Here is a 27,171-nt window from a genome sequence, read left to right on the forward strand (position 1 = left end):
ATTAATTTTCCCAAGTTGAGACCGTTTTGCCCACAACAGTAATTGGTGATTGATCTTTCCCTTTCTTCGTCTTGACACACGTTTTCCCTCAGCCCATCCGGCTGAGGAGTGAGAGTGATAGAGGGCTTGATGAGCACCCAGCATCCAGACAAAGTCAACTCACGGAAATGAGCTAAAGAATTTTTTTCTTGATGAAATTTCTGGAAGACATATCAAACACTGATCACACTCAAACTCAGAAAGAAGTATATGCGATTCAGTCAAATAAAGAGGTATTAAGTATTGATCCATTCTGGTTGCAGGGTTTGTTGCTTTGTGGTGTTTTTTTTTTTCCCAGTATCTTTGTTAATGATTTGTACAAAGAAATATAAAGTGCATTTGTTAAGCTTGCAGAGAATAAAAATTTAAGAGGACTGTGTGTACTCTGAAATATATTTTTAAATACATCACATTTTCACCAATGTACTTCAGGAAGAACTTGGATCAATTGCAACACATCCAGAGGAAAACAAAGAAAATTGTCAGAATAGAGACTAAAACATTTTCCACAAGGAAAAACTCAGAGAGACTCATGTTTCAGAAACAGAAGTGCAGGTAAAAAAGAAATGTAAAGCAGCCTTCAGTTCCATAAAGGATTGCTTTAAGGTAGAAGGGAACAAAATGTTCTCCAGGCCTACTAGAGATAGGACAAGAATGAGTGCCTTTAAATTATGCCAGGGGAGACTTAGGTTAGACTTTAGAAAACATGTCCTAATGATAAGGATAATTAAGCAATGAATATATTACCTAGGATGTGACTGAATCCTCTTTAGAGATTTTTTAAGGACAAAGAAAGATAACTGTCTAGAATTTTTTAAATATAATTTATATGTCTTGGGGGATGGAGGGTTAGAGAGGAATAGAAGGAACTATTTCTTGAGTTACCTGTCTTACTTTCCAGTCTCTGTATCATTTCTGTGAATCAGACCCAAGGACTCAGAACACACCTGTAATTCCAGCTTCCACTCTGTCATCTGGATTAGCCAGTTTGTACGTACTTTTTGTTGAATGTTCTGGCTCCAGCTCATACTGTAGAAAAAATCAGGGGTGCAAGTGATTTTGTTTGAATTCTGGAAGTTTTATGCTCACCAAAATTTGAAACAAAATTGTATGTTAATAAAAAGGTAATAAACACAACAAGGAAAAATGAAATATGCATGAGTTTGAGTGCTTGTAGTTATTGGTGGAATGTATAGTCTTGCATCACTCATACTGTGAATTTCTTGTATGGCTTTCATCACTGTATTTTCTGGATTAATCTCGACAAGATTTGTCCAGATAAAATAAATGGTAGATATTTTCACTAAACCTCATGTCCAAACTCCTTCAGTGTTCATTGAAGAAAAAGCACCTTGGAGATAGATATCTAAGACCAAAAAAATGGGGGTTTATATGGGACACATGTCTCTCCTTTGAAAGCTTGGATGATTAACGTTGACAACTACTCTATAAACAGCTAGAATTAAGCTACATTAATCCAGTCCTGAATATTAAATACATTGACTTATCCTTACCAAATGATTAAGTGTTTATTCTTCACTTCTGCTCTGTGTTGGATTTATAAAAACTCACCCTAATATTAATTCCTATAGTTGGAAGTAGCTTTCATAAAGTAGCTCCAGCAGTGTACAGGGCAATCTTGGGAATGAGATTTATTCATATTTGAAAATTAACTGGCCCTGAAAGACAAGCAAATGAATTTGCATTTCAGTAATGTGCAGTATATGAGCCCACCATACAAGCCCATCTTTGGAAAAGACCCATGCTCGTTGGACATGTTTCCTGTGCCTGGGGTCATAACAAATATGCTGCTTTCAAGTTTATTAACGTTTTAACTTCTTGATTCGGTACTGTTAGTCTGCTAACCATAGTAAGGTACAGTCATAATATGTCAATATTGCATCATCTTCATTGTAGAAAATTAAAAATAGGTTACTGCATAAAAGGTCCAAAATGCGAATTATTACTGGGGATGCTGCTGTTTGGAGCAAGAAGCCACCTCTCTCTCTGTCTCCTGGTAAGTCCATCAGGAATGATTGTCTGTGCTTAGAGAGCTGGGGAAATGGTTTTCCAGAATGAAAAGGCTGCTGGAAAATGGAAGTTATTGAAATTTAATTATATCATTGTAATTGATCACTGGATCACTGAACTATTTTCTGGTGAAAGCAAGCAAGCAAGCAAGCAAGCAAGCAAGCAAGCAAGCAAGAATAAATAAATAAATAAATAAATAAATGAGAAAAATAGTAAAAAATGTGCATTCCAGCAGATAAAATAAGTCAAGATGGTGCTCCTCTATCTCTTCAGTTTATTCAGAATATCCTGAAGAAATTTAGATATCAGATTTTAGTTTTTATTTCAGTTGAAATAAATGAGATCAAATCATTGCCTGCTGAAATGAAATTGGTTAGGGGAAAGCCTAGCTAAAGACATGTAAAAGAGCCTGAAAAGAAACTGAAATTTTAAAATCAAAAAGATTTCTCATGATTTCAGTTACTCAGCTCTGTGGGTGGAGGAAGGTTGTGTATAGGCTCCAATTACAACAGTCTTGCAGTGAGTAGGAGGAATCCTGGACTACAAAATTGTCCATTTTACATTTTACACACTTTGACCCCCAGAAGATATCTGACTCTGAAGAAGTACCAATATCTCTACAGCACCAGGTACACATATGCTATTATTCTTTTATGGCTGATGCACTTTTTTTATGAAAAAATGTCAGTGAGTTGTGGAGTGAGGGAAGAAGGCTTAAAAACATCTGAGATTTTGTTTGTAATGTATTTGCCTGTAGTATCAACCCCAATACACAGATTTCTTGTAGTAGGCATCTCCAACTTTGATTTTACAGGAAGTGAATAGATTAACTTTTCATTTTCGTGGTTGGAGCTGGGGGGCATTTCATGTGGGTTTTTTTGTTTGTTTTTTTTTTTTCCCCAACATTATAACTGAGTGTTATCTTTTGGCAAAAAAAAAAAAAAAAAAAAAAAAAAAAAAAAAAAAATAGTAGTATGGTAAGCCATCACAATTCCACCGGACCAGAGAACGGAAAAGCAAGGAGAGAAGGGATCAAGAACAAAATCTTTGCAGTCTTGCCATGTTTCTGTTTTGGTTCCAGGATGTTGAGATGGAATTGGTATTACTGGTCCTTAAGCAGTTGTTAATAGTATCTACATTTAAGAAATGACCAACAAAAATCAGTTAGCAGACTTCTCATTGCAGATCATTTGGGGAAAATTGCCCAGAACACAGTCCCATAAAGAGGAAAAGGAAGTCCTTCTTGCATATAATGTCCTTGCATTTGGGAATGACTTTAGTTGAGCTTTCAGGAGATTCTGTTGGTGTTTTATTTAGTTCATAGATTTGCTAATTAAAAACAAACAAGCAAACAAACAAAAACACAGCAAGCTCCGTGAAGGACCAGTAACTTCTTTATACACATTTCCAGATATCAAAGTTATGCTTGAGCACAACCATTTGTCTTTTTTAATGAATGAGCTATCTGCATTTCAAGGTTGAATTAGTTGATGAGGAAGGGTTACTATAAAAACTTGTGAGAAAACTTAGCTTACTTTTATGTATTTGTCGGCATAGTCCTAAAAATTTTCTTAAATAATATTGTTGAGAAAAACATGGATTGTGCAGCTCAGCTGATATGAGCTGGCCTAGGGATTTTATTGTTTGTTTTTATGCAACAAATAGTATTTCACAATAAATACGGGGGAATGTATTCCAGAAAATGAATTGTTCATCGTTCTGTAGCGTAACTGAGGATAAACAACAGGTAAACAGAAAATAAATACCTTTTAGATGACAGCTATAATATTCATGTCTGCTGTCCTGGGCAAACATCTTTCTAAAGATTAGGAATTTTGCTTGAACAGAAATGCAGCATTCAGTTTCTGAGAATTATCCCGGGTTCGTTTCAGAGGTTTTTGCCTTATAAATTGTTTGCAGAAGCCAATTTTTCTTTCCTTGTCAGCTGTAGCCAATTATTTTGGACAAATAAGCATTCTCTGCAGCGCATCTAATTTTTATCCAACTGAGTCCGTGAATGCCTTCCTTCATTCTGTGTGAACTTCATCCTTGTCTGTCTGTTATATTAAAAATTGTTCCTGCACACTGAATAGATGACCATGCCACTGATGACTTGCACAGGGATTCTGAACTCTTTTGATGGAGAATATTGCACCATACCCACCCAGTGCTGTTTAGCCGTGTTGTGCCTACATGTGGAAACACTCATCTAAGTGCCAACTACCAAAAAGAAGATACAGAAGCTTCAATACCTAAATGAAGGCACTTGCTAATGAAATGTGGCAAGTGAAACCTTGATCCAAGATAGAAGCAAAGGTTTTCTATGTGATTGCCTGATATTTGTCATGCTTTGTGCTGGGATAAATTACCAGTGTGATCAAAACACATCTTATTGGAGTTGTCCAAGTGAAATGAGAAAGGAAGGAGGGAATGTCAATTGCTGTTTCAAACACCATTCATTCTGAATCAAAGAAAATGTTAATTAGTGTCAAGAAGCTGAATTAAGTAAATGTTGACTGCCTTGGTAGCAAAGATCAAGTCAAAGTTGCAGTGTAAGTGAAGCAGGAACCCCTGTAACGTTGGAGTGGTTTTATTTTTGTCTATATATGGAAATAAATAGGAAATGAATCAAGAAATACAATGCTTTTGAAAGAATCTCATCATAATTTGCAGAGATAATTACAGGCAAAAAGATGATTGAATATAGCAACAGGAAAAGCAGAATAATTATGCAGCAATTAACAGGAAAGCTGATGGTTCTTTGAAAAAAAATAACAGTCATCAGGTTAAAAATATATGCTGAGTACAGAAATGTTTTAATATTTGATACATGGAGTACTTTAATTCATTTCCTGCAATAAAATACTGTTTCATAAAATAAATGTCTCATTTATGTTATAAAACATGTTCTGCATTTTATGTATTTATTATAATTGCTAACATTTTTATCTAAACTATCATCTGAACTGGAGGAAAAAACCTAATAAATATTCATTTTGGAGTGCTGGTGCATAATGTCATAAAGATAAGAAAGATTATATTTTAAGTTAATATTTCAAAGACTGTAAATGTTATAGGAGCCAGTAGAAAAATTAGCTACTTCTAGATTTGCAAGATTAGTTTCTCATGTGTCAAAAAAACCCTCATATTCTAATAACACTATCATCTAGTTTTATTTGACTGGAGGCAAACTCAGATTTCAGTTTTGTTGTAGGTCTTCTGCTAATTAGTTAGTTAGCAACGACACACTCAAAAGTACTCTTTCTGAAATGTAACTTAGAAAGGTTCCTCTTGAAATCTGTGGGAATATCACATAGTTCTTCTACAGGGAACCTGTCACGCAGTGGTATCTTTAAGTGCATTAAAATGACACCTGGGGGTCACTGCACTCAGGCATGGGACACTCTTGTTGAAGAGGGAAAGAGGTTACCACTGGGTAACCACATCAACTAAGGAAAAATTTTAAGAGATGAAATCTTCTACCTAAGGCTAGTGGGGAAAATCCTGCCAGCTAATGAGTTAAAGGCACAATCCTGTTGTGGTTCTAGACAGGAGGATCTTCTCTGAATTGTGTAATTTTTATGAATGTTTTATTGAGAAACATCTGTCCTGGGTTTTTTGTCTTTTATAAACATTAAGTCTGGGTGTGAGGTGTGCAATCTTCATTGCTTTAAACAAATTCCCTACTTATTCTGGATGAAAAATAGAATAATACATGCTTCCTGCTTCAGGGGTTGGTTGAGCAAGTCACAACGAGGTTTGCAAGCTGTCCTAAGTCATGTCATGAGCTCCCCTATTGCCTCTGTACTGCACATCCCCAGTGGGGGGTGGGGGGGGCGGGGGCAGAAATAGCAGGAAGATGGTGAAGAGCTGGTGGTCCAGGGCAGCCTGAAACTGCCCTGCAGGTTCAGGGGAGACCTCTGAAAAGACAGTGCCTTTCCCATCTGTGAACAGCCTCAAAAACAACATGGGGATCATTGAATACTGGTTCTGATAAAAAGCAATAATCCTGCCAGTAGTAACAGTTAATGCTTCTCTGGTGCCCTTCATTCATTGACCTCTAATCTTTTTGCATATATTGATTCAAGCTATATGGAAGCTCTGAAAGAGTTCAATATAATTCCTATTCATATATTTATACTGGCATATAAATGTATATGTATAATTAAATTAAACAAAGAATTCTCACCAGTAAACATTAAAAGCTGCTTGGATTAATTGTTATTATTAAATAAAAAACAACACAAACCAAAGAATTCAAATGCTTTTGTGGTATGCAAATACTTCTGCTGAATGAGTAGGCTCAGATTTTTCCTTTGCTGTGTTGTTAAATGCCCAGATACAGAAACTGTACAAAACTAATCTAAGAAGCTGAATGCTTGAGTGGAAGAGTTTGTGTGTATGAATCATATGAGGATTATCCATAATGCTCACTCCCACCATTCTGATCACAGCGACTGTAAATTTTGTTAATTGCCTACTGTGCGCTGATCATGACAAGCAGCATAGGTAGGGATTCAAATATTCTCTTATTCCCTTCCCCGCAGGAGCATATGTTAAGAGACATTATATTGATTAAGGACAATTCCTATTCAAAAAACACAATGATAGTGTTACTAGTGTATTGTATCCTTCTCTTCTAGGTTATTCAATACTTCAAGCAATTATGGAAAAAGCAGGACAAAATAGCTGGCAAGTCAGTGCCATCTGTGTGGAGAATTTTAACGATGCCAGCTACAGGCGGCTTTTAGAAGATCTGGACCGAAGGCAAGAAAAGAAATTTGTAATAGACTGTGAAATAGAGAGGCTTCAGAATCTCTTAGAACAGGTAACACATGCTTTTAATGTTACTCTAAACACATTACTGAAACTCCAGATGAGATTTCAAGATTGCATTTTGTTTATTTTGTCAATAGAAACGAAATTGATTCTTTTATATATATAGGTGGGTTTGTTTTTTTTTTTTTTTTTTTTTACTTTATGGGCCTAATTTGTATGTCCACTTGCCTGTTCCGTTCTCTTTCATGTACAATACTTGTCTTAGCAGCCGGCATGTCAGGGCAGAGAGCCTCTCCTTTGCCCCTCAGGACCTTGGGGGTGAAAGGTGCCAGCAGTCAGGGCAGCTGCACATTGGATTCCACTTCCCAGCACCTCCCTGCCTGATGCCTCCTGCATCAGGGTCAGAGGGCTGCTGGAACAATATGGTCTTGTTGAACTGCCGGCGTATTTTTAGTCTGTACCTTCATGGGGATAAAGCTCTGCTTTGTTTGAGGGGACAAAAAAGTCTATTTTAAATCCAGTATTATTTCTGTTTACCAAATAGCATAGGTCGGGTATTTCTAGCCATAAAAAGCTTTAAAATTATTGTTATAAATATTTAAACTGATACATTTGTCACCTTAACAGGGTATTTAGGAACATGAAGAGCAGTGAATAGAAGTGCTGTTGAACTGGGAAGAGAGGTCAGCTTCTCCCATCAGTTATTCATGGAAATATTCTACTGAGGAAAGAAAATACTGGGTCAGACACACTGGCTTGCACTGGGTATTATCTATACCAGTGTGCAAAGAGAATATCAAACCCTGCTGCTCTGATGTGGCAAATCTATCTCTATTTAGTGTTTACGTGTAAGCTCTTTTTTAAATGATGGGAAAAAATAAATGATGCTTTGAAAGAAAAATTTTGCCAAATGACAGGAAAATAACTTACGATTAACTATCTGCATCTCTTATGATCCCACATATAACATTGCTGTGGTGCAAGTTCGCTGTTCAGTGCCTCCTGCTGCTGCAGGAATTGCAGGGAATGAATGCCATCTGCTGGTGCTGGACCCTCTGCCACCACTCTGCTTCTGTTGGTTAATGTGTTAGACAATTTTGAAGATTTTGTTGCAAAACCATTCATGATGCATCTGCCTCTGAAGTAACTGAGAAACAAAATGTCATTTTTGGTACAGAAATTCATAAAATAGTACTCATAAATGCATAAAATAGTACTCAATGTCATATATACATCAATTTTGCTTTCACTGGCAGAAGGTAAAGAGATAAACTGAGAATTAATAGTGTGGCTAATATAACAAGGGCTTTTTTTATGACTATTGCCAAGAAAAGAACAGACAATGTATTGCTACAGACACTCATTTGGCCATTATATCCTTTATTCTGAATGCCATTACGTTTTAACACACGCTTTCTACAGCTTATAATTAAATCCTACCCCAGTTCAGCCTCCATTATAGTAAAACAGAACACCCATGGGAGGGTCTTCTAAATTACAGCCAGAAAAACAATTCCTCCCTCACTTCTGTATGTGCACATGACGTTACCTGATTTCTTTTACATAGGATGCCAATGTGATACAGAAAAGCAATGTTCTGTTACCACAACTCTTGAAGTACACCCACCATCATGCATAGGTGTTCCTACTAAACATCCATGCAGTTTCAAACAAAGTCACTGAGTACGTGTTTGGATCTCACTGATATCACATGTACATTTTATTTTCATCCAAGAGCTGCTACTTATTTTCCTTTTAGATCAGCAGCTGCGTAGTCAGTTCGTACCGGTCTGGATTTTGTAGGCCTAGAATAGGTAACTAATGCAGGCATGCTAAAAAATAAAAATGCAGTGCTTGGCCACAACAGGCTGAATCAGACATGGTGAGTTTGTCTCACACCTCTACAGGACAAGCCTTAAAGCTAATTGAGCTGTTTTTTCATTGACTGCACAAGGAGAGTTGAGGGTAGGAGTTAACACCTCTACGTGTAGCATACTTGTATCACTTTTAGGAAGTGATTTATCTAGCTGCTGTCTAATTTTGGGTGGGATAAAATTTACCTAGGAAATGAGTGTTTTTGTACTTTTTCTTATGTTTATTTGCTCCTAAGTGTAAAATCTTTGCCCTACATCTATGCTAGTGGAGTGAAAGAAACTGGCTTGTGGGCTTACTGATTTTTTTTCTTCTCTCAGTAGTCACTGTCTATACATATATCACATATACATATCTATATTTGCACAACCTGATTAAATTGGAAGTCATGTATCATGTGAATTCCCTTCTTCCCCAATATGCCTGGAGATTCTCTCCATCATTCTAAAGGACCATCACTGTAAAAGCAGGAATGGCATTACAGCCAGGCTAGAGAAACTATGCAGAAGAGCTGCAGCTTTACTCTCCCTTGTGAAGGTCCTGGTCTTCCTAGACAGGCTGACCTACAAATAAGCCTGGGGTGCTGGTTTGGGGCTCCAGTATGACCCTCAAAGACTGAATCCTGCTTTGAGGATGGGCAGTCAGAAGCAGCCTCAGACACAAAACACATATTTTTCAAAAAATAGGAATGAAGAAATTAGCAAAAATAAATTATCCCAATGTAGAAAATGCAAAATAACAGCCATTTTCAAATATCAGCCTTTGACTTTTTCCTTTTGCGTGAGGGTTTTAATAACCTGTAGCAGACAGGTAAGGTGTCTTTACAGTTTCACAGATGGACTAAAAGTTGGCATGTTCTTCCCTGCATACACTGAGGAATTGATTAAGCTTCAATGGATCTAATTAACGCAACTTCTTTCCTGCCTAGTTCTCCTGTAATTGAGAGCCTAAGTTGTGACTATACTGTAATACTTTGCAATGTACAAGTAAATGTTCTGCAGAACATTTAGGAAAAGTAATTAAATCTCAGTAATGAGACCATAACTCAAAGTGCTTTGCCCTTAGATCTATGCTAATGAAGGGAGGGAAACTGGCTTGTGGGCTTTTGACTTTCTTCTCAACTGAATGCCCATGTACATACACATTCACACTTCTCATGACTGTGTGTCTCAAGCAGTGAAGACTGGAAGCTTTTTCACTGGCTGTGTTGTAGAAGTGAGCTAATGTGCTCCTCCCCTACCCATGCCTGCTGCCCACTTATCTGACCTGGTGCTTTCTGCCCTCTTCACCTGCCAGCAGAGAAAAACAGCACCTTGCTGTTTCCTCACTTCTTGTACAACGTTATTGTCACCAATTCCTATTTCCTTTTTCCCCCTATATTTCCTAGTTTATTAAAGATTTTCCTCATTTATTTTCTCCTCTCCATGTACATTGGGGGTGTGTGTATGTGTGTGTGTATAGAAGCTATGCCCAACACTCTGTATCTGGGACTTGTCTTCACAGAAATGTTCTCTCCTGGAGCCCAGCGATGTATCTGAATTCCAGACTCCCCCCATGCACAATCCAGGATGTGCATTTTTTATCATGAGATCTTCCTTTTAGGTTTTACTTAGCTGTGATGTTTTGGGCAGGGCCAACTGTGTGCAGTTTTTATGGTGAAATACAGAGAAATGAGGTTTGATTTTCAGATTTCCTTTCTAAAAGGGGACAGTAGGGTGGCCATCCCATTAAATCCAGAAGATGGATTCAGCCTGCACTTAAGGGTTTGTATCTGGTTTTCTTGGATTGCTCCCTCTTGTCCTTTTCTCACCAAAGGTTTCAGATCTTACCGCTCAAGGATATGCCAAGACTGTGATTTTTTTTTTACTAAAGCTGTCCTCTTCTTTGGTCATGCTCACCCACACAAGACTGGCTTAGAGGTATTTGGGGATTATTGGAAACATTTTTCTTGGTTTTGGTGTTAGAGCCTGTTGGCATGGCTCAGCTCAAAGCACTGTTTAAACATAACGCTGAAGCAAGACATCTATTTCTGCACACATGAAAGTGTTGTTGCCTCTATGAACAGTAAGAGAGACAGTGTCTTCAGCCTGAGTCAGCAGATCTCCACCTACACTTAATAATCTTCTGTAACTTGAGCCTGGTAAGATAATTTTAGCTCCTTTTTATCCTTTATTCTCAGGACAGTGAAAGAACACTTTACCTTCTTAACAACTTACAACAACCATAACCAGGAAAACCTTTTTGTTACCTGGAAGTGAAACTCATCCTTTGCGCTCCTCTGGCAGACCTTACCATCCTGCATCCCAGGCTCTGAAAGACACCACACAAACACCAAGACTATCGCCAGAAGTGTTTTGTTTACTTGCCCTCCCACTTTAAGTGGATTTAAGTGGATGTGATTTTCCTTTGGGAAGGGGAAGCAGGCCTGCCCCCCTTTTACTGACCAGTGTAGTGCTGGTGTGTGGCTGGGGGTGGTGTGGCTCTAGGCATGGTCTGCTCTCTCCCCGTGGCCTCTCAGGGCAGCCTTGGCAGTGCTGCTGCCGGGGGCAGACCCACAGTCTGTAACACAAGGGGATTCCAAGCTTGTCATGATCCCTGCAGAAACAGCCCAAAACCGGTGTGTTTCACTGCTGAGCAGGAGCCCCCAGAGCAGGAAAAATAAGATAGAAATTGTCTCTATGTGTGGCAGCGGGATTAGAACTCCATAATCTTTAAGGTCTCTTCAAATTCAAACCATTCTAGCATTCTGTAATCTTACAAAGATGTATTCCATGTCAGATTTCCACAGCTTTCAGGAAGTGTGTTTCCATTTTGGAGAAAGCACATCTGCACTTAATGGTTATAGAAAACTTTTTATGCTTAACAGAATGCGTTCTAGCACCTTGTAACTGATCTCACTAAATCTGATTCCTGTATTTACCTGGCCCTTTGTTTCATCTGCTCATACACAGCCATAAAAAAATGTGCAACAAGTTCAATACATAAACCAGGATAGCCCTTTATTTGTGTTGTATAAATGACTAAGGACAGAGGCAAACCCCCATTTTCCCACAGGCATGAAATTAGGGATTTTTTTTTACTATTACGTTTAGAGATTACAGAAAGGGAGCTAAAACAAAGACAGAAAGATAAAATTATATTGCCACAATTTTATGTATCGGTTTTATGTAGCTTGTATAGAGGAATGCATTTCTAGTGATTCATTTTCTGTCAAGGACCGTTATGTCCTTGTTTATTGACATTCCTTTTTTCACAGCCCTTTCAGCAGGTGGTCTTTTAAAAGTACAAAAATATTCTGTTTGAATGAAACTATGAAAAGTCAGTGAAAAGGGATGGAAAATTCTTTGCCTCTGTGCCTCTTCTTTGCAAGCTGTGTTTCTAAAGTGCTCCCATGAATTTAATACAAAGAACTTTCTGCTTAAGATGAAACAAATGCTTGAAGCCCATTGTAACATGATTTCCAGTTCCTTCCAACTAATCCACTAACACTGGCAGCAAGCTGTACAGCATCTGAGCAGTCCAGGCCAAAGGAGTTATTTGCCACACACGGCACAGCAAGAAACACACAACTGTTCATTGAGAGTTTTGCTTCTTTTCTTAGCCCTTCTTTTCATTTTATTTTTCTTCCTGCCTTTTAAAAATAGTGTATCTGTTTGTATGTTTTGCTCATTCAGTGAAAATCAGGAGTCAAGTCAGCCTAGGGCTGAAGGGTATATCTACTAAAATTAGAAAATTATTGCTTTAAACTTACATGTATTTACTGAATTTCTATTTGAAATGCAGAATCGAAAACAAATATGCCAACAAAAGAAATGTGGGTTTATTTATTACTGAGAAAGCTAATACCACACACCTATCTAAGCTGAAGTTATGAAACCCCAAGTCAGCCTTCCCAGTCTAATAAAATCATTACTTTTTTAATTTTTATTTTTTCCCACAGAATTCTATTCACATTAGTACTTTTTTTTTTTTTTTTTTTTTTTTTTTAAGTAAAATCTGAAACAATCCAGAAACTACATAAGACAGATGGAAGTGGTGTTTAGAAGTAGTAAAACAAGTGATATCCCTCTGGATTTTTGTGGGCTTTGTTTTTCTCCTAGACCACCTCTTCCACAAGCACCATAAAATTTTTCTTCCCAAAGTGTACTAAGCAAGAAAAAAAATGCAATTACTATGACTAATCAAGAAATGTGTGGAAGGTGTCAGTACCCATGTGCTGACTAGTAGCTGTCAGACAGGAGGTATGATGTCCAGGTGCTTCCTGTCCTTCTGGTGGCTAAAACAGATGGGTCTCTGTTCTCCACCCAGCAGCCACTATTAATAAGAACTGTACAGACTTAATGCCTTAGATGTCTTAGACAGTGTCTTAAAGATACTGTCTTTCTTTTATATATAGCTGAAATTTCCTTATGTGTTTAAAAGTATTTTACTGGAAAATTGATAAACAGACCCAGAGACAGCTCAGTAGCAGAAAAGAGATTTCCTTAGGAAACATGATAAAAATATATAGCTAAAACCACACATTTAAGGAAATGTCATGGTGCTCTCTCCTAGATTGTACTTGCATTTAATTAGTTGGGATACTTTACCTTCAGTAAATACACATCATGGATTTCTTCCATTATTTGTTGTTTGCTGTTTTGCAAGCAGTGCTGAAGTGTGATAAAACAGTGTGGCCAGATTTGGAGATTATCACAGAAAATAATTTTGAAGATTTCAGTGAAAACATATTTTATTTGTTCAACCACTGTATTTGATCTTTTTACTTCTTCAGAGACTAATAACCCTTATTACTGGAGAAGCAGACTGTCATTTGCTCAGCCATAGCTGATCTCACAGCTATTTCTTCTAGTTCATTCAGTGCTCAGAAATGTGTTCAGGTATACAATGCAGTCAATACTGCAAACAGATTTGATAATTACACTGAAAAGTGTAAGCTAAGAGTCATTTAGATCATGAGGAATAGTGTTATTAACTATAAATATTTTAGCTCTTTTCTTCTGGTCTTTCAATATTTCTTTTTTCTTTTTGTTGTTAATCTATACCAAAAGGGCAAGTAAAATGATGTAAAGAAGCTTTCAAAAGCATGAAGTGCTGAAATTGGAAGTTAGTTTTGTTCCCCTGTCCCTTTTTCTGATGGAATTCTCATTGTCAGCACATATTAAGCATTGGAGAGCAAATAAGATCCCAGAAGAAGGAAAAAAAAAACAAAAAAAAACAAAACAAAACAAAACAAAAAACTGGACTCTTAGAGCAGTGGGATTTGTTTTCAGAGAGATTTAGGAGCTGGTTTTGAAATTCAAACTGCGAGCAATTTGAATTTCTGGTGTGAACAGTTCTATTTCACAAGCTAAGAGAAAAATTTGGATTAAAAGTCACCTCTGAAGATCACTCCTACTGCTCAAGGGGGCAGACTTAGATCAGGTTACTCATTCGGCCAAATTTTGAATGCTTCCAAGGATGGAGATCCCATAACACTTTTATTTCCTATTTCACTTCTTGACTATCTCATGGAAAAAAATAAATTCCTCATATCTAGCTGGAATTTCTTGTGTTGCAACCTGTGTCCCTTGCCTTTTGTCCTGTTGTTGTACACCTCAAGGGAGAGTCAGGAACCCTCTTCCCTACACCATCCCATTGGGTATTTATAGATCTGCCTAAGATCTGCCCGAGTTATTTGTTCTGCAGGCTGCTCCAGTCACAGCTCTCTCAGCTCCTCCTCATTTGATGATGCTTCAATACCCTTTGTGGTGTTTCTCTGGACTGTTTCAGTATGTCTATATCTCTTTTGTACTGAGGAGCCCAGCAGTGGGCACACCGTTGCAAATGTGCCTCATCAGAGCGGAGCAGAGGGGCAGGATCACCTCCCTCCCTCTCCCCCCCCATGATGGCAGTGCAGTCCAAGAGACTGCTGGCGTTCTCTACCATTCCTCTGCAGAGACTGGCCCATGGAAAACTCAAACCAGAAGCCCAGGAGCTTTCCGACAAGACCTCTCCCTGTCCAGTGTGTACCCAGCCTGTCCTGCTGTGCTTGGTGAGCCAGCTGAGGGGCCACGAAATAAGGCACAGTTGTACACAGCTGAGCTTCTTTGATTCACAGTGCTCTTTTTACACACCTATAGGTATGTCTTGAGATAGAAATACCTCAAGAGTGAATGAACTGTGTATCATCTTGTATGGAATCTTGCAAACCCATAATGTGCTTGCATCAGAAACAGCCGGAAGGAACACCAGAGTGATCAGATGTGTGCTACATTGGTGGCTGCATCTAAAAAGTCCATCACCAAGCCAGGAAGATGCTTCTCCAGCATTTTGGTTCCTCATTATCTGCTTCTGAGTGGCCTGCTACTTCTTCCTTATTTCCAATAGCTCACTCGGGCAGATTTTTACCAGAAATCCCATTTAATTGTGTCTCCATAATTACCTTCATGCAAAGCTCAGCAAAGCAAGTTGAAAATGCAAGCTAACTGTAATTGCATTTGCCTAGGACCTTTATGTTTACTTCTTTCTGAAAGAGAATATTACTACTCCTAATTTCTGTTTTCTAGGGTTTTTCACATGCAGTAACGTGACAGTGTTTGTTTCTATATTTATACAAACAAATATATCCATAAACACATCTGCATGATGGGGGTCTATATTCAGAAAAGAAATGTTTCGCCTTTTTGCAGGAATGGCAATGGATTTCCTTTCTTCTTCCGTCTGTAGCAGCTCCATCCTCTCCCACTGTCTCCATCTGACAAAGTTGAAACCTCAGCATTCTGTGTGTTCAAAGCCTGCCAAGGTCCACTGCGAACAGCATTTTCTTCTGAATTTTGCATAGTGAATCAGTTTTGCTGTCAGAGACCCATCAGTCTAGCTCCTGGTGTACCAAACAGGCTGATTCCAGTGGTTTTTTGTTGTTGTTGTTTTTGGTTTTTTTTTCCTGCACCCTGCTCTCCCCAGCCTATAAGAATTAAATAGGATGTTTCCCAGTAGATGAGCACTTTTCTCAGTGTCAGTGCTCTGTATCATCAAGATCAAGCTTCACTGCTCATCTAGGGCTTATTTGCCTTTAAACACAGAGGTGAAAACTGTTATGGAGCATCTGGCACAGATTTAATGCTTCAATGTACACAGCTGAACTGGTACATAATAACAGAAAGAATTACGTTGTCCCGTGTAATATTAAAATTCACACATGGATGTAAAGTTGCAACAAAGTACGAGTATCATTAATCTTGTAAAAACTGCAAGCCAATAAACTCTAGTTAATAACAGCTAACAGTTGTTATTAACAAGCATAATAGGGAAGTAGCTGCCCAGTGTCTTGAGTGCTGTTCACAGCTATCAACTCACTCAGTTGTTTAATGTGTTGACATCTGTGATTCCTCAGCCTTAAAGAGCCTTGAAATACGTTGCTGAGAAATATCATGTATGTGTTTGCACTGGAAACCAAATCTCTCTGATAGGTAAAATGGAGCGGGTTGTCACAGCAAGAATTAGAAATAGCAGTAGAAGAATTAGTAGCAGTAGAAGTAGTAGTAGTAGTAGTAGTAGTAGCAGTAGTAGTAGTAGTAGCAGTAGTAGTAGTGGTAGTAGTAATAGTAGTAGTTAGTATTACCATCGCAATGAAAGCAAATGAATGTGTGTGTGCAGAAAAGTACAGAAGCCCCAATATTCCCCTCCTTTCTCATCTCCTCTCATTTTGTCTCAGGAGTGCTAAACTTGAAAAAGTAATATTTGACCGCTGAATTTCTCTAAATTGATTGAGCTGTCAGTTTTTGTTTTAAAAACATTTTTTTTCTCATCTTAGTTTGCAGTGTGTCTGCTAACTGAAGATAGCACTTGGCACTTCTGCAAATCATATTTAGATTACTAGCATACTTAATTTAAGATAATAATAAATTAAAACATGGTACTTTGCAATAAATTGCAACATAATACAGGAAAGCGAATATTAACAAGACACGTGAGTTACGCAGAGTACTAGCTCCAACATTCCTGCTTCCCTGTTTTTCATGAGCACAAAGATGTGTTGACACAAAGGATCACTAGCACAACACGGATGAGTATTTATCAAGTGAGAGCAGGGCTTTTACATGCAGTTTATTGGGATAATGTAGATTTCTTTATCTCTTGTTTCAGAAACAGCATGGGCTGTCTGCAGTTTCCCCCTATGTCTATTAGATACGCATGAATAAAATGCAGGTTTGGCTCTGCTCCCACAGAACCACAGGAGCAAATCATTACCCAAAGAATTTGGTATGTGCACAGCACATGGTAGTGTAGGCAGGTAGCAGCTTTGTTGGACTTCATGCCACTTCAGGGACATAATAGCAAGCTCTCTGCAGTATCTCAGTCCCAGAGGGAATGGAAGAGTCATTAAGAGCCTTTTCTTATCATTTTTTACTCTCCATGGGTTTGTTTTGTTTGGTTTGGTTTTTGTGCTGTTGTGGTTTGTTTGTTTTGTTTGGGTTTTTTTGTTTGGTTGTTTGTTTGTCTGTTTGTTTGTTTGTTTCCCTAGAGGTCTAGGGAGTTGCTTCTAAGCAACATTGCAATGTCAATGCAAACTGATAGTTCTTCTCAGAAGAGCCAGCCACCAGCACTACCACCAGCAGTTCCCTCAGCCTGCAGAGCCAGGAGGAGCTCTGCATAGGCTCCTTTCTGTGAAGCAGCTGGGATTTTGCACACAGTCCCACATTGCACAGTAATAAGGATGCATTTTCTTACTGCAGTGCACAACTGATGAGGTTCGGACATGAGAAATAAGTTATTTCAGTCACTGAAAGAGCAAATAGGCGGTAGGAGACAAAGTATGAATATGAATGATTCAAAGGATTTGTGAAGTGACCATCTTCTTACACCCTTCATCTCTTTCCTCGCTTCCTTTTTTCTTACAAGTCTGCATATCCTGTTCAGGATAGGAGTAGGCTTTGAATCCAAACAACTTTAGCAGCAGAAGGGAGCAACTAGCCATGCTCAGGGCACTGGTTAATGACCTTTGAGCCACCTCTCCAGGTTTTCTTCCCCAGCAGCTTCCTGCACTGCACAGGGCTCTCTGCTTTGCCAGCTGGTGGTGAGCTTTAGATCTGTGTGGGAAGCATCATTCTCTGCCCAGCCATGTGAGGGGCAGGTGTGCACACCCCTGTTCTGGCTCAGCACCTGCCTTCACAAGAGAGACACAGCCACATACGCTTTGTTTTCTGCCGCCTTTAGCATCGCCTCTAGTGGCTGTCCATTCTTTCCCCACAAAGAATGCCCTTTTCTGAGCATTAGTTGTTAAAATTAGACTTGTTTTTCAACTACTTTTTTTATAGTTTTGTGAAAGATTTATCCTGGGTTCAGACATTGTATAAAATCCCACTTCAGCTGTGGTTTATATCATCACTATTTCTGCTGCAATATTTCAGGTCAGGTCTCAATCTTCTGTCTTTAACAAGTCTCCACTCTTTTTGTATTGCATTAGACAGACTTCATTTTATTGCAGGTGTTCTTTTTCTTAAGGCAGTGGATTGAGACACAATAGCAAAGAGGAAAACCTTTGTTAAAGTCCAATTGGTAATGCACAGCTATCATCCTTTGAAGAGATTTAACTGAAAATAAGTCCTTTTCACTCCAGCTGTACTGACCTCCATCTTCTGTAAATCATAACGAGGGACATTTCATGCTACAGAAGTTAAGCATTATTTTAAAATGAGTTATGTGCAATATCCATTTCACAGTAGTAGAGAACAGAGGATGACTTGGGGCCAGATTCTCTGTTCAGATGCTGATGCAAGTTTGTAAATGGTTTTATCAAAGTCAGTGACCTTACCGCATACAGGAAAAAAAAAAAAGAAAATAATCAAAGCAGACACTGGTAGCCCTTCTTTCCAATAGTAGAGCAGTTTCTCAATTTCCTAGACCAGGCTATTGTTCAGCTAAATTGAAAGAACAGTACTGTATGATAAAGTCACAGAGTTGTGTCAAAAGCCTGAGCTGGATCTCACTGGCCCTGCTTTTACTTTTGATTACCACTGGAATTTTGAAATCAGAATAAGGCATTTTCATATTTATGTTATTGTAGATCAGCAACTAAAAATTTTCACAATACACTGTCTTTTTAGTTTCTTATATGTGTATGCATTTTATAATGCGATTAGATCCTAATGCTGATTTGGGTTTTTTTGAAGTTCACCTTTCTGCAGACACTTACATAAACAGTAATATTTGGGGAAAGAACTCAACCAAACGAAATTGTGCTAGATTGTGAAATAAACCTGATAGCCTTATGGCCTTAATATTTCACTTTTCTTTTATTATGTTCCATTTCATTTACAGAAATGAGATTTTCACCAATAGAGTGACTACAGGGTAATATATGGAATGACTGTTGTCTTCCCTGTTAATGGCAATTTGGGAGGCAGATTATACTTTCTTAGTCACTCTTTTTAATACTGATGATTATTTAATAATTTCTTTAATTTTACAAATAAAAGTATAAAAAAGCTCCAATTCTGGTTACTAGTCACCTTGTTCATTGAACTAAAATCTGCAAATCAACATACAAAAGCCACTGCAGCATACTGCTTACACCTGCCCTCAGTCTTCCCCAAAGAATCAAAGTTTACCCTTCCCAGCAGTTTCTTCCTAAAATCTCCCTAAGCAAGCTGAGGTCACCCTAAACGCCCACTGTGACAAAAGCCAGGTGCACAATGTGCAGTGTTTAAGAAGCCAGAGCAGGAGTACAGAACAAAACCAAATGTTTAGAATGCGTAAGTGAGGAGATACTGCGTATCACATAATATTAGTGTGCATAATGTGTAAATACTGCATACTGCCATGGATTGCTGGCACTAGGACAGTTTTGAATCAGAGCATTTGAAGCGGTGAAGAGCACAGTTACACATACAGGAGGTCCTTCCTGACCTACCATGACCCTGACCTACTGTATCAGCAGTTTCCTGGTGTTTCACTGCTTGTGTGACTGGCACAGCCCAGCTTTGATGTCTTAGCCCTGCTAGGTTTCTCAGCTGGCCACAGTGAATGCTGTGTGAAGCTCCCCGACAGAGCCACTAAAGGTCCCTGTGACAGCGCTGCCCTCTCTTCCAGGACCTTGCTTTTGAAATTAAGGCAGTTCTCACTGCTCAGCCTTGTGTAGCATGAATCTGCCACCTGCTTCACAGGTGCTCAGGGCCTGTCTAAGAAAGTGGAGCCCAGAGGAACACAGAGTATCTTAGCCGGAACATGCTTTTTTTTGCAGTCAATCTCCTGGTTCCTGAGTTTCACATCAAGGTTGGACTCAAAATACATGAATTGTTTTTTTGTTTGGATGATGCTAAACAAGATGTGTCCTAAAATGTAGTGTGAGTTCAGTCTGGTGACCAGGTTAGAGGGAGTCCATTGTAAATCCCTGAAGTGTATGCTATGGATGCCAGCTCCTTAGCACCAACGTTTTTTGCTGTACAGATCTTATCCCACCAGCTGCCCTATTTGCTAATGCAGATGTTAGACAATGCCACTCTACCATCCCTCTGGGCAGTGATTGAACTTGGCCTTTTGGTCTGAATTGAGGGGTGCACAAGGAAGTACCTGGGTTCTTTAAGTGCCCCCAGACTTAATGAACTTCTGTAGCAAAAGCTTTCTGGAACACTCTCTCATCTGCCAAAATCTCAGGCTTGTTTCAGGTTCTGGGTAATATCTACTCTTACATGAATGGAATGGTTGAGGTCTCATCTCTCAAAACTTGAGCCACTCTTCACCAGTTAAAGCAGAGAGAAGGAAAGTGAGAGACTCTACATTCCAGACTGAGTAGCTATCAAGCTCCTTCCTCTATTACAAAGAGACTTAAGTTCATTGCCTCAGTGTCTCTCAGGGCAGAAGTAAAGTGATTCAAAAGGGGTGGCTCAGGTAGAAAGAAATGTTTTGTAGATCATAGTCTGCAGCTTTGAGTATTTGAGAAAGAGAGGTGACTGCATGTATATTTTGGATATTCAAAACTATGACCTATTCACAGAATGCTATTTCACTAAACAGGCACTTTTCCCCTAAACTATAACCAATTCCTGATTTTCAAAGTCTGTGTGATCAATAGCTGTAATACTTTCCAAATCCAAAATCAGAATTTCACCCAATCTAGGTTGAAAATAGAAGCCATTAATTCTCTTTTCTGGCTGCCTAATCAACATTTTTAGGGTGAAATTCAGCTCAGTTAACATTAGGGATAAAAAATGTAGGTGTCTACATCACAGCTAATCCTCATCAACTCTTTTTCTAGTCAAGGCAGAAAAATACACAGTTTCAGGGCACAAGCTGTCTATTTAGTTTTACATATGTGCTTTAGAATAAGTTATATCATTTCCTCAGAGTGCCTGCTGTTTCTACTGACGATGAGGGAAGTTAAGACAACTATGTGATACATAACTGTGTACTTGTGTCACTCACCCAAAGAAACCACTGTTGAGAGAATTCAATAAAAATGTCAAATTTCATGTTTTTCAAAAATATTATGCATCATTCACATCAAATCCAGGAAGTCTGTGGTAGTATCTACATGCATTTCCTAGGAACAAGCACAGAAATGAATCTCAAAAGGAAATTTGCCCAAGCTGAGGGTGAATAGATCAAGAAGAGATCTGAGGAGAAAGACTAGGAAGGTGTTGGAACTAGATGATCTTGAAGGTCTCTTCCAATTCAAATCATTCTATGATTCTATGATCCTAAATTATGTCAGTCCACTTAATATCTTTCAGGTTGTATTTATGCAAAAATGTAATTTTTTGACCTATAGCAGTTTCTCTGCAATGGGGGGGCAAATATTTTCATTACTATGCACTGCTGAATGAGTACAGACGTATAAGCTTTATTTGGATCAGGGATCATATTCCTTTTGAAGCCATTGACCCAGCCAGGACTTGAAGCTTTTTATTATATGAAAAAAAAAAAAAAATTACTTTATAGTATCTTCCTCACACATGTTGAGGCTATAATAGGGAAAGTTGTGACTTCTCCCTCTCGGCCCCCCCCCCCCCCCATTAAAATAGTAACAATGGTATTAAATCACTGATCTGGGAATTTTATTAAGTCTAAAATTCATTTATATGAAGGTTAACAATCTGATCATGGCTTGGGTATTTAGTGTCTTTTGAGATTTTTTAGGTTTATGTTTTGGATTTTAATTACAAGCACTTTAGCATTAGACTGTTGTCCTGGTTTAGGGCAAATTTAGGGAGGAAATCTCCAAAGGGGTCCCTCTAGAAAGCAAATTCAAGTTGCCCCTCCCACACTGGTTTGGGAGACATAAACCTCCTCCAAGAGAAGCGGAAAGAACAGTTTCTTTTACAAGTAAGGTATCCACAAACATGCAAAAACCAATAATATCGCTGTTCTGAAGAGATGGCAAATTCAGAGAGAGAGAGTCCTTGTTGTGGGGCATTGCTTGGCTCGCTCAGTCTCTTACCAGTCCCTCCTGCACTGGAAAATGCCACATCCCAGGCCCTGGTGGGCCACAGACATGAGCTCCCGGTGTTCTTCTGGGTTTTCAGTCCAGAGCAGGGATGAATGGTTCCAGGAAAAAAGACAGTCTTGGGAAAACTTTCCTTGGTGTAGCTAACAAGGAAAACCAGCAAAAAGGCAAAGAAAACCTCACTGTCTCTCTTTCACTGTCAGTGCTGCAGACAATACAGTCCATGAGAAGGAATGCAGGCGAATGAGTGCAGTTTCTGCAAACAAACTCTGAGCTGCTTTTTTCCCTCTTCTCTCTCAGAACCAGTCTTAAAGGTGCAGAACCTAATATTCGGCATAAATAGAACAGAAGACTGGGGATACAAGCATCAAAAAGTCACCCTAGGACAGCTATACATATATAGCATAGTTTGGGATAGAGCAAAAGGATAAAAGACAAATAGCTTATTTTGTTTATTACTTTAAAGTAATGAAATTAAAACAGTTTTGACCACATACATATGCCAAATCCCTTGGCTTTTCCCATCCATTCTGCTGCAAAAGGGAATTGATTTACTGGAACAAAGGAGTCCAGAATCAAGTATTTCCAAGTCTTAATCTAGATTTAGATGATGGTTTCCTGGATGTCTTTGGTCAAAATATGTAGTCCTTCATCAGCTTTTCTTCATCTCTAAAATGCATTTTTATTCACTTTTTACAGCACTGGGCTGCAAAGGGCTGCAAGGCATAGTGAATGTTTGTTCTGTCTTTTGAACATGAGGTGTGATCCCTAAAGGCAGGAAGTTGTCAATTCTTCAGGCAAAGTCCAGAGCTAAGATTTCAAAGCAGGAAAGAAAACCAATCCATAAGCTTCCCGTTACTTACTGGGTAACCTGCACTTCATGGAAAACTTCTGCTTGTGTCTTATTTATTCATTTGGAAGGAAGCTAAAATGCTTTCTGGAGAGGTAAAAATTTGAGCTGCATGCAGTGGTAGACTATCAAAAATAAGAGTTCAAAGGACTGTACTGTTAAATGCAACCTGCATGTTACTGCTAGTACTTAGTTACTAGTTACTGGTTATTAGTACTGGTTAATTTCTTTAGTAAAAGCAGCTTTAATCTGCAATGCATCTATTATCACCATTTTCTACTGATAAAATATTACCTAACTTTCTTTTTTTCAGCACATTAAATGAGAGTCATCCCATCATAGAAATTGCAATAATATTGACTCAACGTGCCAGTATGGACATAGTTTTTGTCTAAACCCTCTGGTTGATCTTGCCATAACATGGTTGCTGCCTTTTCTGCATCGCTTGATGCTGTATTTTGATTAAACACTCAAACAACCATGCTCTGTCCTTACTCATCCAAATCCCAAAGCCTTTAGCACTTTACTAAGAGCGGAATAACGCTCTTAGTATTTGTCCACGTCAAGAGCAAACAGCTTTGATCCCAAGAGATGAATGCCCAGTTTCATTCATACATTCTGCACTTATTTCAAATGAAAAAGTAAATCAGTGGGTAGGCTTTCTAGCTAATGTGAGATCTCCTGCTTCTGAATTTGTATCCCATAGATAATTGCTCTGTTTGATAAAACAGTATGCTACAGTAACATTTTCAATACAAAAGGCACTCAGATTACCATTTCATTACTTTACTCACTGTAATTTTATTCTTTTTCCCCATTATTAATCCCCTGGAAAGTTATAGCTACGTTATTGCAAAAAGACCCACAACATTATATTACTGGTGCTATGTATTTTGATTTATATCTAGCTTTCTATGAAAACACCTTTATAGAGAAAACAGTAACATTGCTTTTCCTTTTTTTTTCTTCTCTCCCACAGATTGTGAGCGTGGGAAAGCATGTTAAAGGATACCATTATATTGTTGCCAACCTGGTAAGATACTTTTCTAAAATTATACCCCTGCTCGGTAAGTGAAACACTCAGTTTTACTTTGATGTTATAGCACTTCACACAGCATTTCCCATTTGTCTCTAATATGTGTTTGTGCATAATGCATTCTTTATAATGTGTAAAAGAACATGGATTTCTTGTTGCAGCTATCTTGATATGAAGGGCACAGTAATATAGTAAGTAATACTCCTAGATTTTATCAAAATCAAGATAGGAGAAAGAACTGATATGTGTATCTTGAAGCTGAATTAGAATTTACAGAACTACAGTGATTTTTGACTCAACTTTTTATTATTAGTAACCTAAGAATACTTGAGGTAACGTTTATATGTTCCCCAGGGAACATTTGTTTTCTGGTAGGATCAGCTATTTCCAGTCAAAGTACTTGTTCAGTATTTTTACTTGAAGGCTAAACTGGACATTCACACAGCTAATGCTCAGAAGAAGGCAAAGAAAGAGCAAATGCAGTATTTTATTATTTAAATGACTCATTCTTTAAGCCAAAATACCTGCCTGACAAAGCACGAATGTAGGACAGAGTTTTCTTTCTACTCTCCCTCAAGGAATTTTAGTTGACGTGAAATATTTTATTGTGCTTTGCTGCACTTGAACCTTAACTTAGTACCACTTCAGTTTATTTTTAAAGCGTCGTGTGTTTCAGATGAGATGTCTGTACTCTTCGATCTTATAAATTAGATATTTCAACATTACAATTTTATAGTTCCCCAAGTAATTTTTCTCATGCTAAATAGTTGCTGTAAACAAGGAACTGGTTATTGCAGTAATCTACTAGTGAGGTATGCAGAGACAGGCACATCTGAACTACTTCAGCAGGGGCATGCTTTGTTATCTACTGTCTCTTCAATTATGTGTGTAATATGACTTCTGATGCATCGTCTTTTATATTTACTGTTAGTATCCCTTAAGACATGAATCAAATCTCTGTCCTTAACGAGTCTTTTTCCCAGTTTTTCCCAGTACCCCACATTTTTTTTTCCTAAATATTTCCAGATTTGTGTTTTCACTTGAGTTTTCACTGATAAATACCAGTCAGAGGAATTTAAGAAAATTAAAATAAGATACCTCTGAGCTAGCTTAGACATAGCATCTAGGAAAGAATGAGAAAGATTTATGTTTGCTTCTTAGTGCTTTAGCAGTTTGTGTTATGCAGTTTATTGAAGTTCAGTTCTGTCTCTAAAGGCAAATTCTAGTAAAGAATTGTGCTGAACAGATTAGCCAGAGAAGCCAATAGGTCAGGAGATATATGTGCTTTATCTTCTCTTTCAGTGTTGGGATTCACTCTAGGTTTTCAATATATAACAGATCTAAGAGCTACCACAACCCTATTTAACAGAAGTGTTATTCTGATGTTGTTTTCTATGCACTGAGATCCTCATGTGCTGTCTCTGCCTTCTTATGTCTATTATATTATCTCATTATCTCAGACATTTTGAGCCTAAACCATAAATCCTGGAGTAAATTTATTTACAGAATAGTGTTGTTCATTTTTTAAATGTGCAAAAATAGTGGGATGCATTTTTTAAAGCACTAGTATAGTGCTTAATCCAATCTAACAACTTTCGTGGAAATTGGATTAAACCTTTAATATTCTGTAGGCATTTTTCAGTTGATTTGCAAAAGGTGCTTCTTCAAAAACTGTCTGCCATTCCCAACAATGTGTTGCTTAGCTGTCAAGACCACCGTAGCAATAATGTGGCAAATTTATTTCTTGCTTTTTTTTCTTTATTACACAAACTGAATTTATGAATGAAGGTTCAACATTATTCTCTGGTTCTAAATTTTGCCTTCTAATCTAATTCTAATGGAATGCTGTTGTGCATTCTTTATTCTGCCGTGCTGACTTAGAACAGATTGAACCCACAGTGGTGTAGGAGGGCAAACAAAATCTTAAATTGATTTTCTAGGGATTCAAAGATATTTCTCTGGAGAGATTTATGCATGGAGGAGCCAATGTGACTGGATTTCAGCTAGTGGATTTCAGTACCCCAATGGTAACTAAGCTGATGCAGCGCTGGAAGAAACTGGACCAGAGAGAATACCCAGGATCTGAGACCCCACCAAAGGTACTCCCTGATCTGAAGCACTACCAAAGATATGCCTCCAGTGTTCTAATTTCTGATTAACATTGTTGAATACATGAATGAAGACTTTAATATTTAGGCAGAGGAGAAGACAGCTGATCTTACTGTTACTGGCCATTAATCATGCCTATCCTTACATTTGTGTGGTGGAAACAAAAACCGCAACACATTTTGCTGATGTACTTATAAATGTCTCTTATTCTCCAATTTCACCCCTTTACTGACAGAAGTTAAAGGTCAAATGCTTAACTGACAACTTAATTTCAATACAATTTCCTAATTAGTCTAATTATCTAGGTTTCTCTGGAGTGCAGATCTTTTCTGACAGGTGAATTCTCCTGGTTGAGATATTACTGTAACTGTAAATTTGCTACCTTTAAATTTTCATATGAGTTTCCTGTGGAGATTTTCTACCTCAAAACCTCATGTAGAAATCACATTCAGGCATGATTTTAAAGTTAAATCTCATCCCAGTGTTCCTCTATCCTAATCCGTCACAGGTTGTTAAGAGAATATTTCTTTGACAGATAATTTTCCTGGCAAGCAAATCACAGTACAGCTGTAAATATGATTTCATCAAAGTAGTTCTGTTGTTATATGCACTAATGCATACCAGATGTGCTTGAAAATAGGGCCCTTTCTGCTGGGCACTATGCAAAGATAAGCAACCAGCCCTCCCTTGGCTGGGACATCAGTAGCTTAGCAAAGTCTAGAGAAAACATCAACATGGGTATTACAAGACATAGCTACAGAATTCAAAAAATTTATGTAAAGACAAACAAAAACAAACAAACAAAAAAATTCAAACCCAACAACAACAACCAAACCAAAACCACGGGCTTGGAATTCAGACATCCCCATTTACTGGTGAAAGGAAAAATTCTACCTTTAGGACTCCTTGCCACAAAACCAGGATTATTCTGCCTGCTTCTGAGAAGTAACCATGATTAATTGGAATCACATATAATTCATCTAGGGATAACCAAAATTTGAGGTTATAGAGGTAAATCATGTCTCAAAG

The 27,171-nt window shown here is 38.1% G+C and overlaps 1 protein-coding gene across 8 annotated transcripts in view; it reads left to right on the forward strand.

Moving 5' to 3' along the window:
• GRIA4 (glutamate ionotropic receptor AMPA type subunit 4) overlaps window positions 1-27,171 on the forward strand; it is a 221,320-nt gene that overhangs the window by 121,585 nt on the left and 72,564 nt on the right. For all 8 annotated transcript variants that reach the window (XM_040090112.1, XM_040090095.2, XM_040090153.2 and 5 more), the window contains exons 4-6: window positions 6,714-6,898; window positions 23,977-24,030; window positions 25,974-26,132. In XM_040090112.1, coding sequence (XP_039946046.1) covers window positions 6,714-6,898; window positions 23,977-24,030; window positions 25,974-26,132 — 398 coding nt within the window. The remainder of the gene's footprint in view (window positions 1-6,713; window positions 6,899-23,976; window positions 24,031-25,973; window positions 26,133-27,171) is intronic.

Source organism: Hirundo rustica, chromosome 2 (genome assembly GCF_015227805.2).
Source record: "Hirundo rustica isolate bHirRus1 chromosome 2, bHirRus1.pri.v3, whole genome shotgun sequence".
NCBI classification, from domain to species: domain Eukaryota; kingdom Metazoa; phylum Chordata; class Aves; order Passeriformes; family Hirundinidae; genus Hirundo; species Hirundo rustica.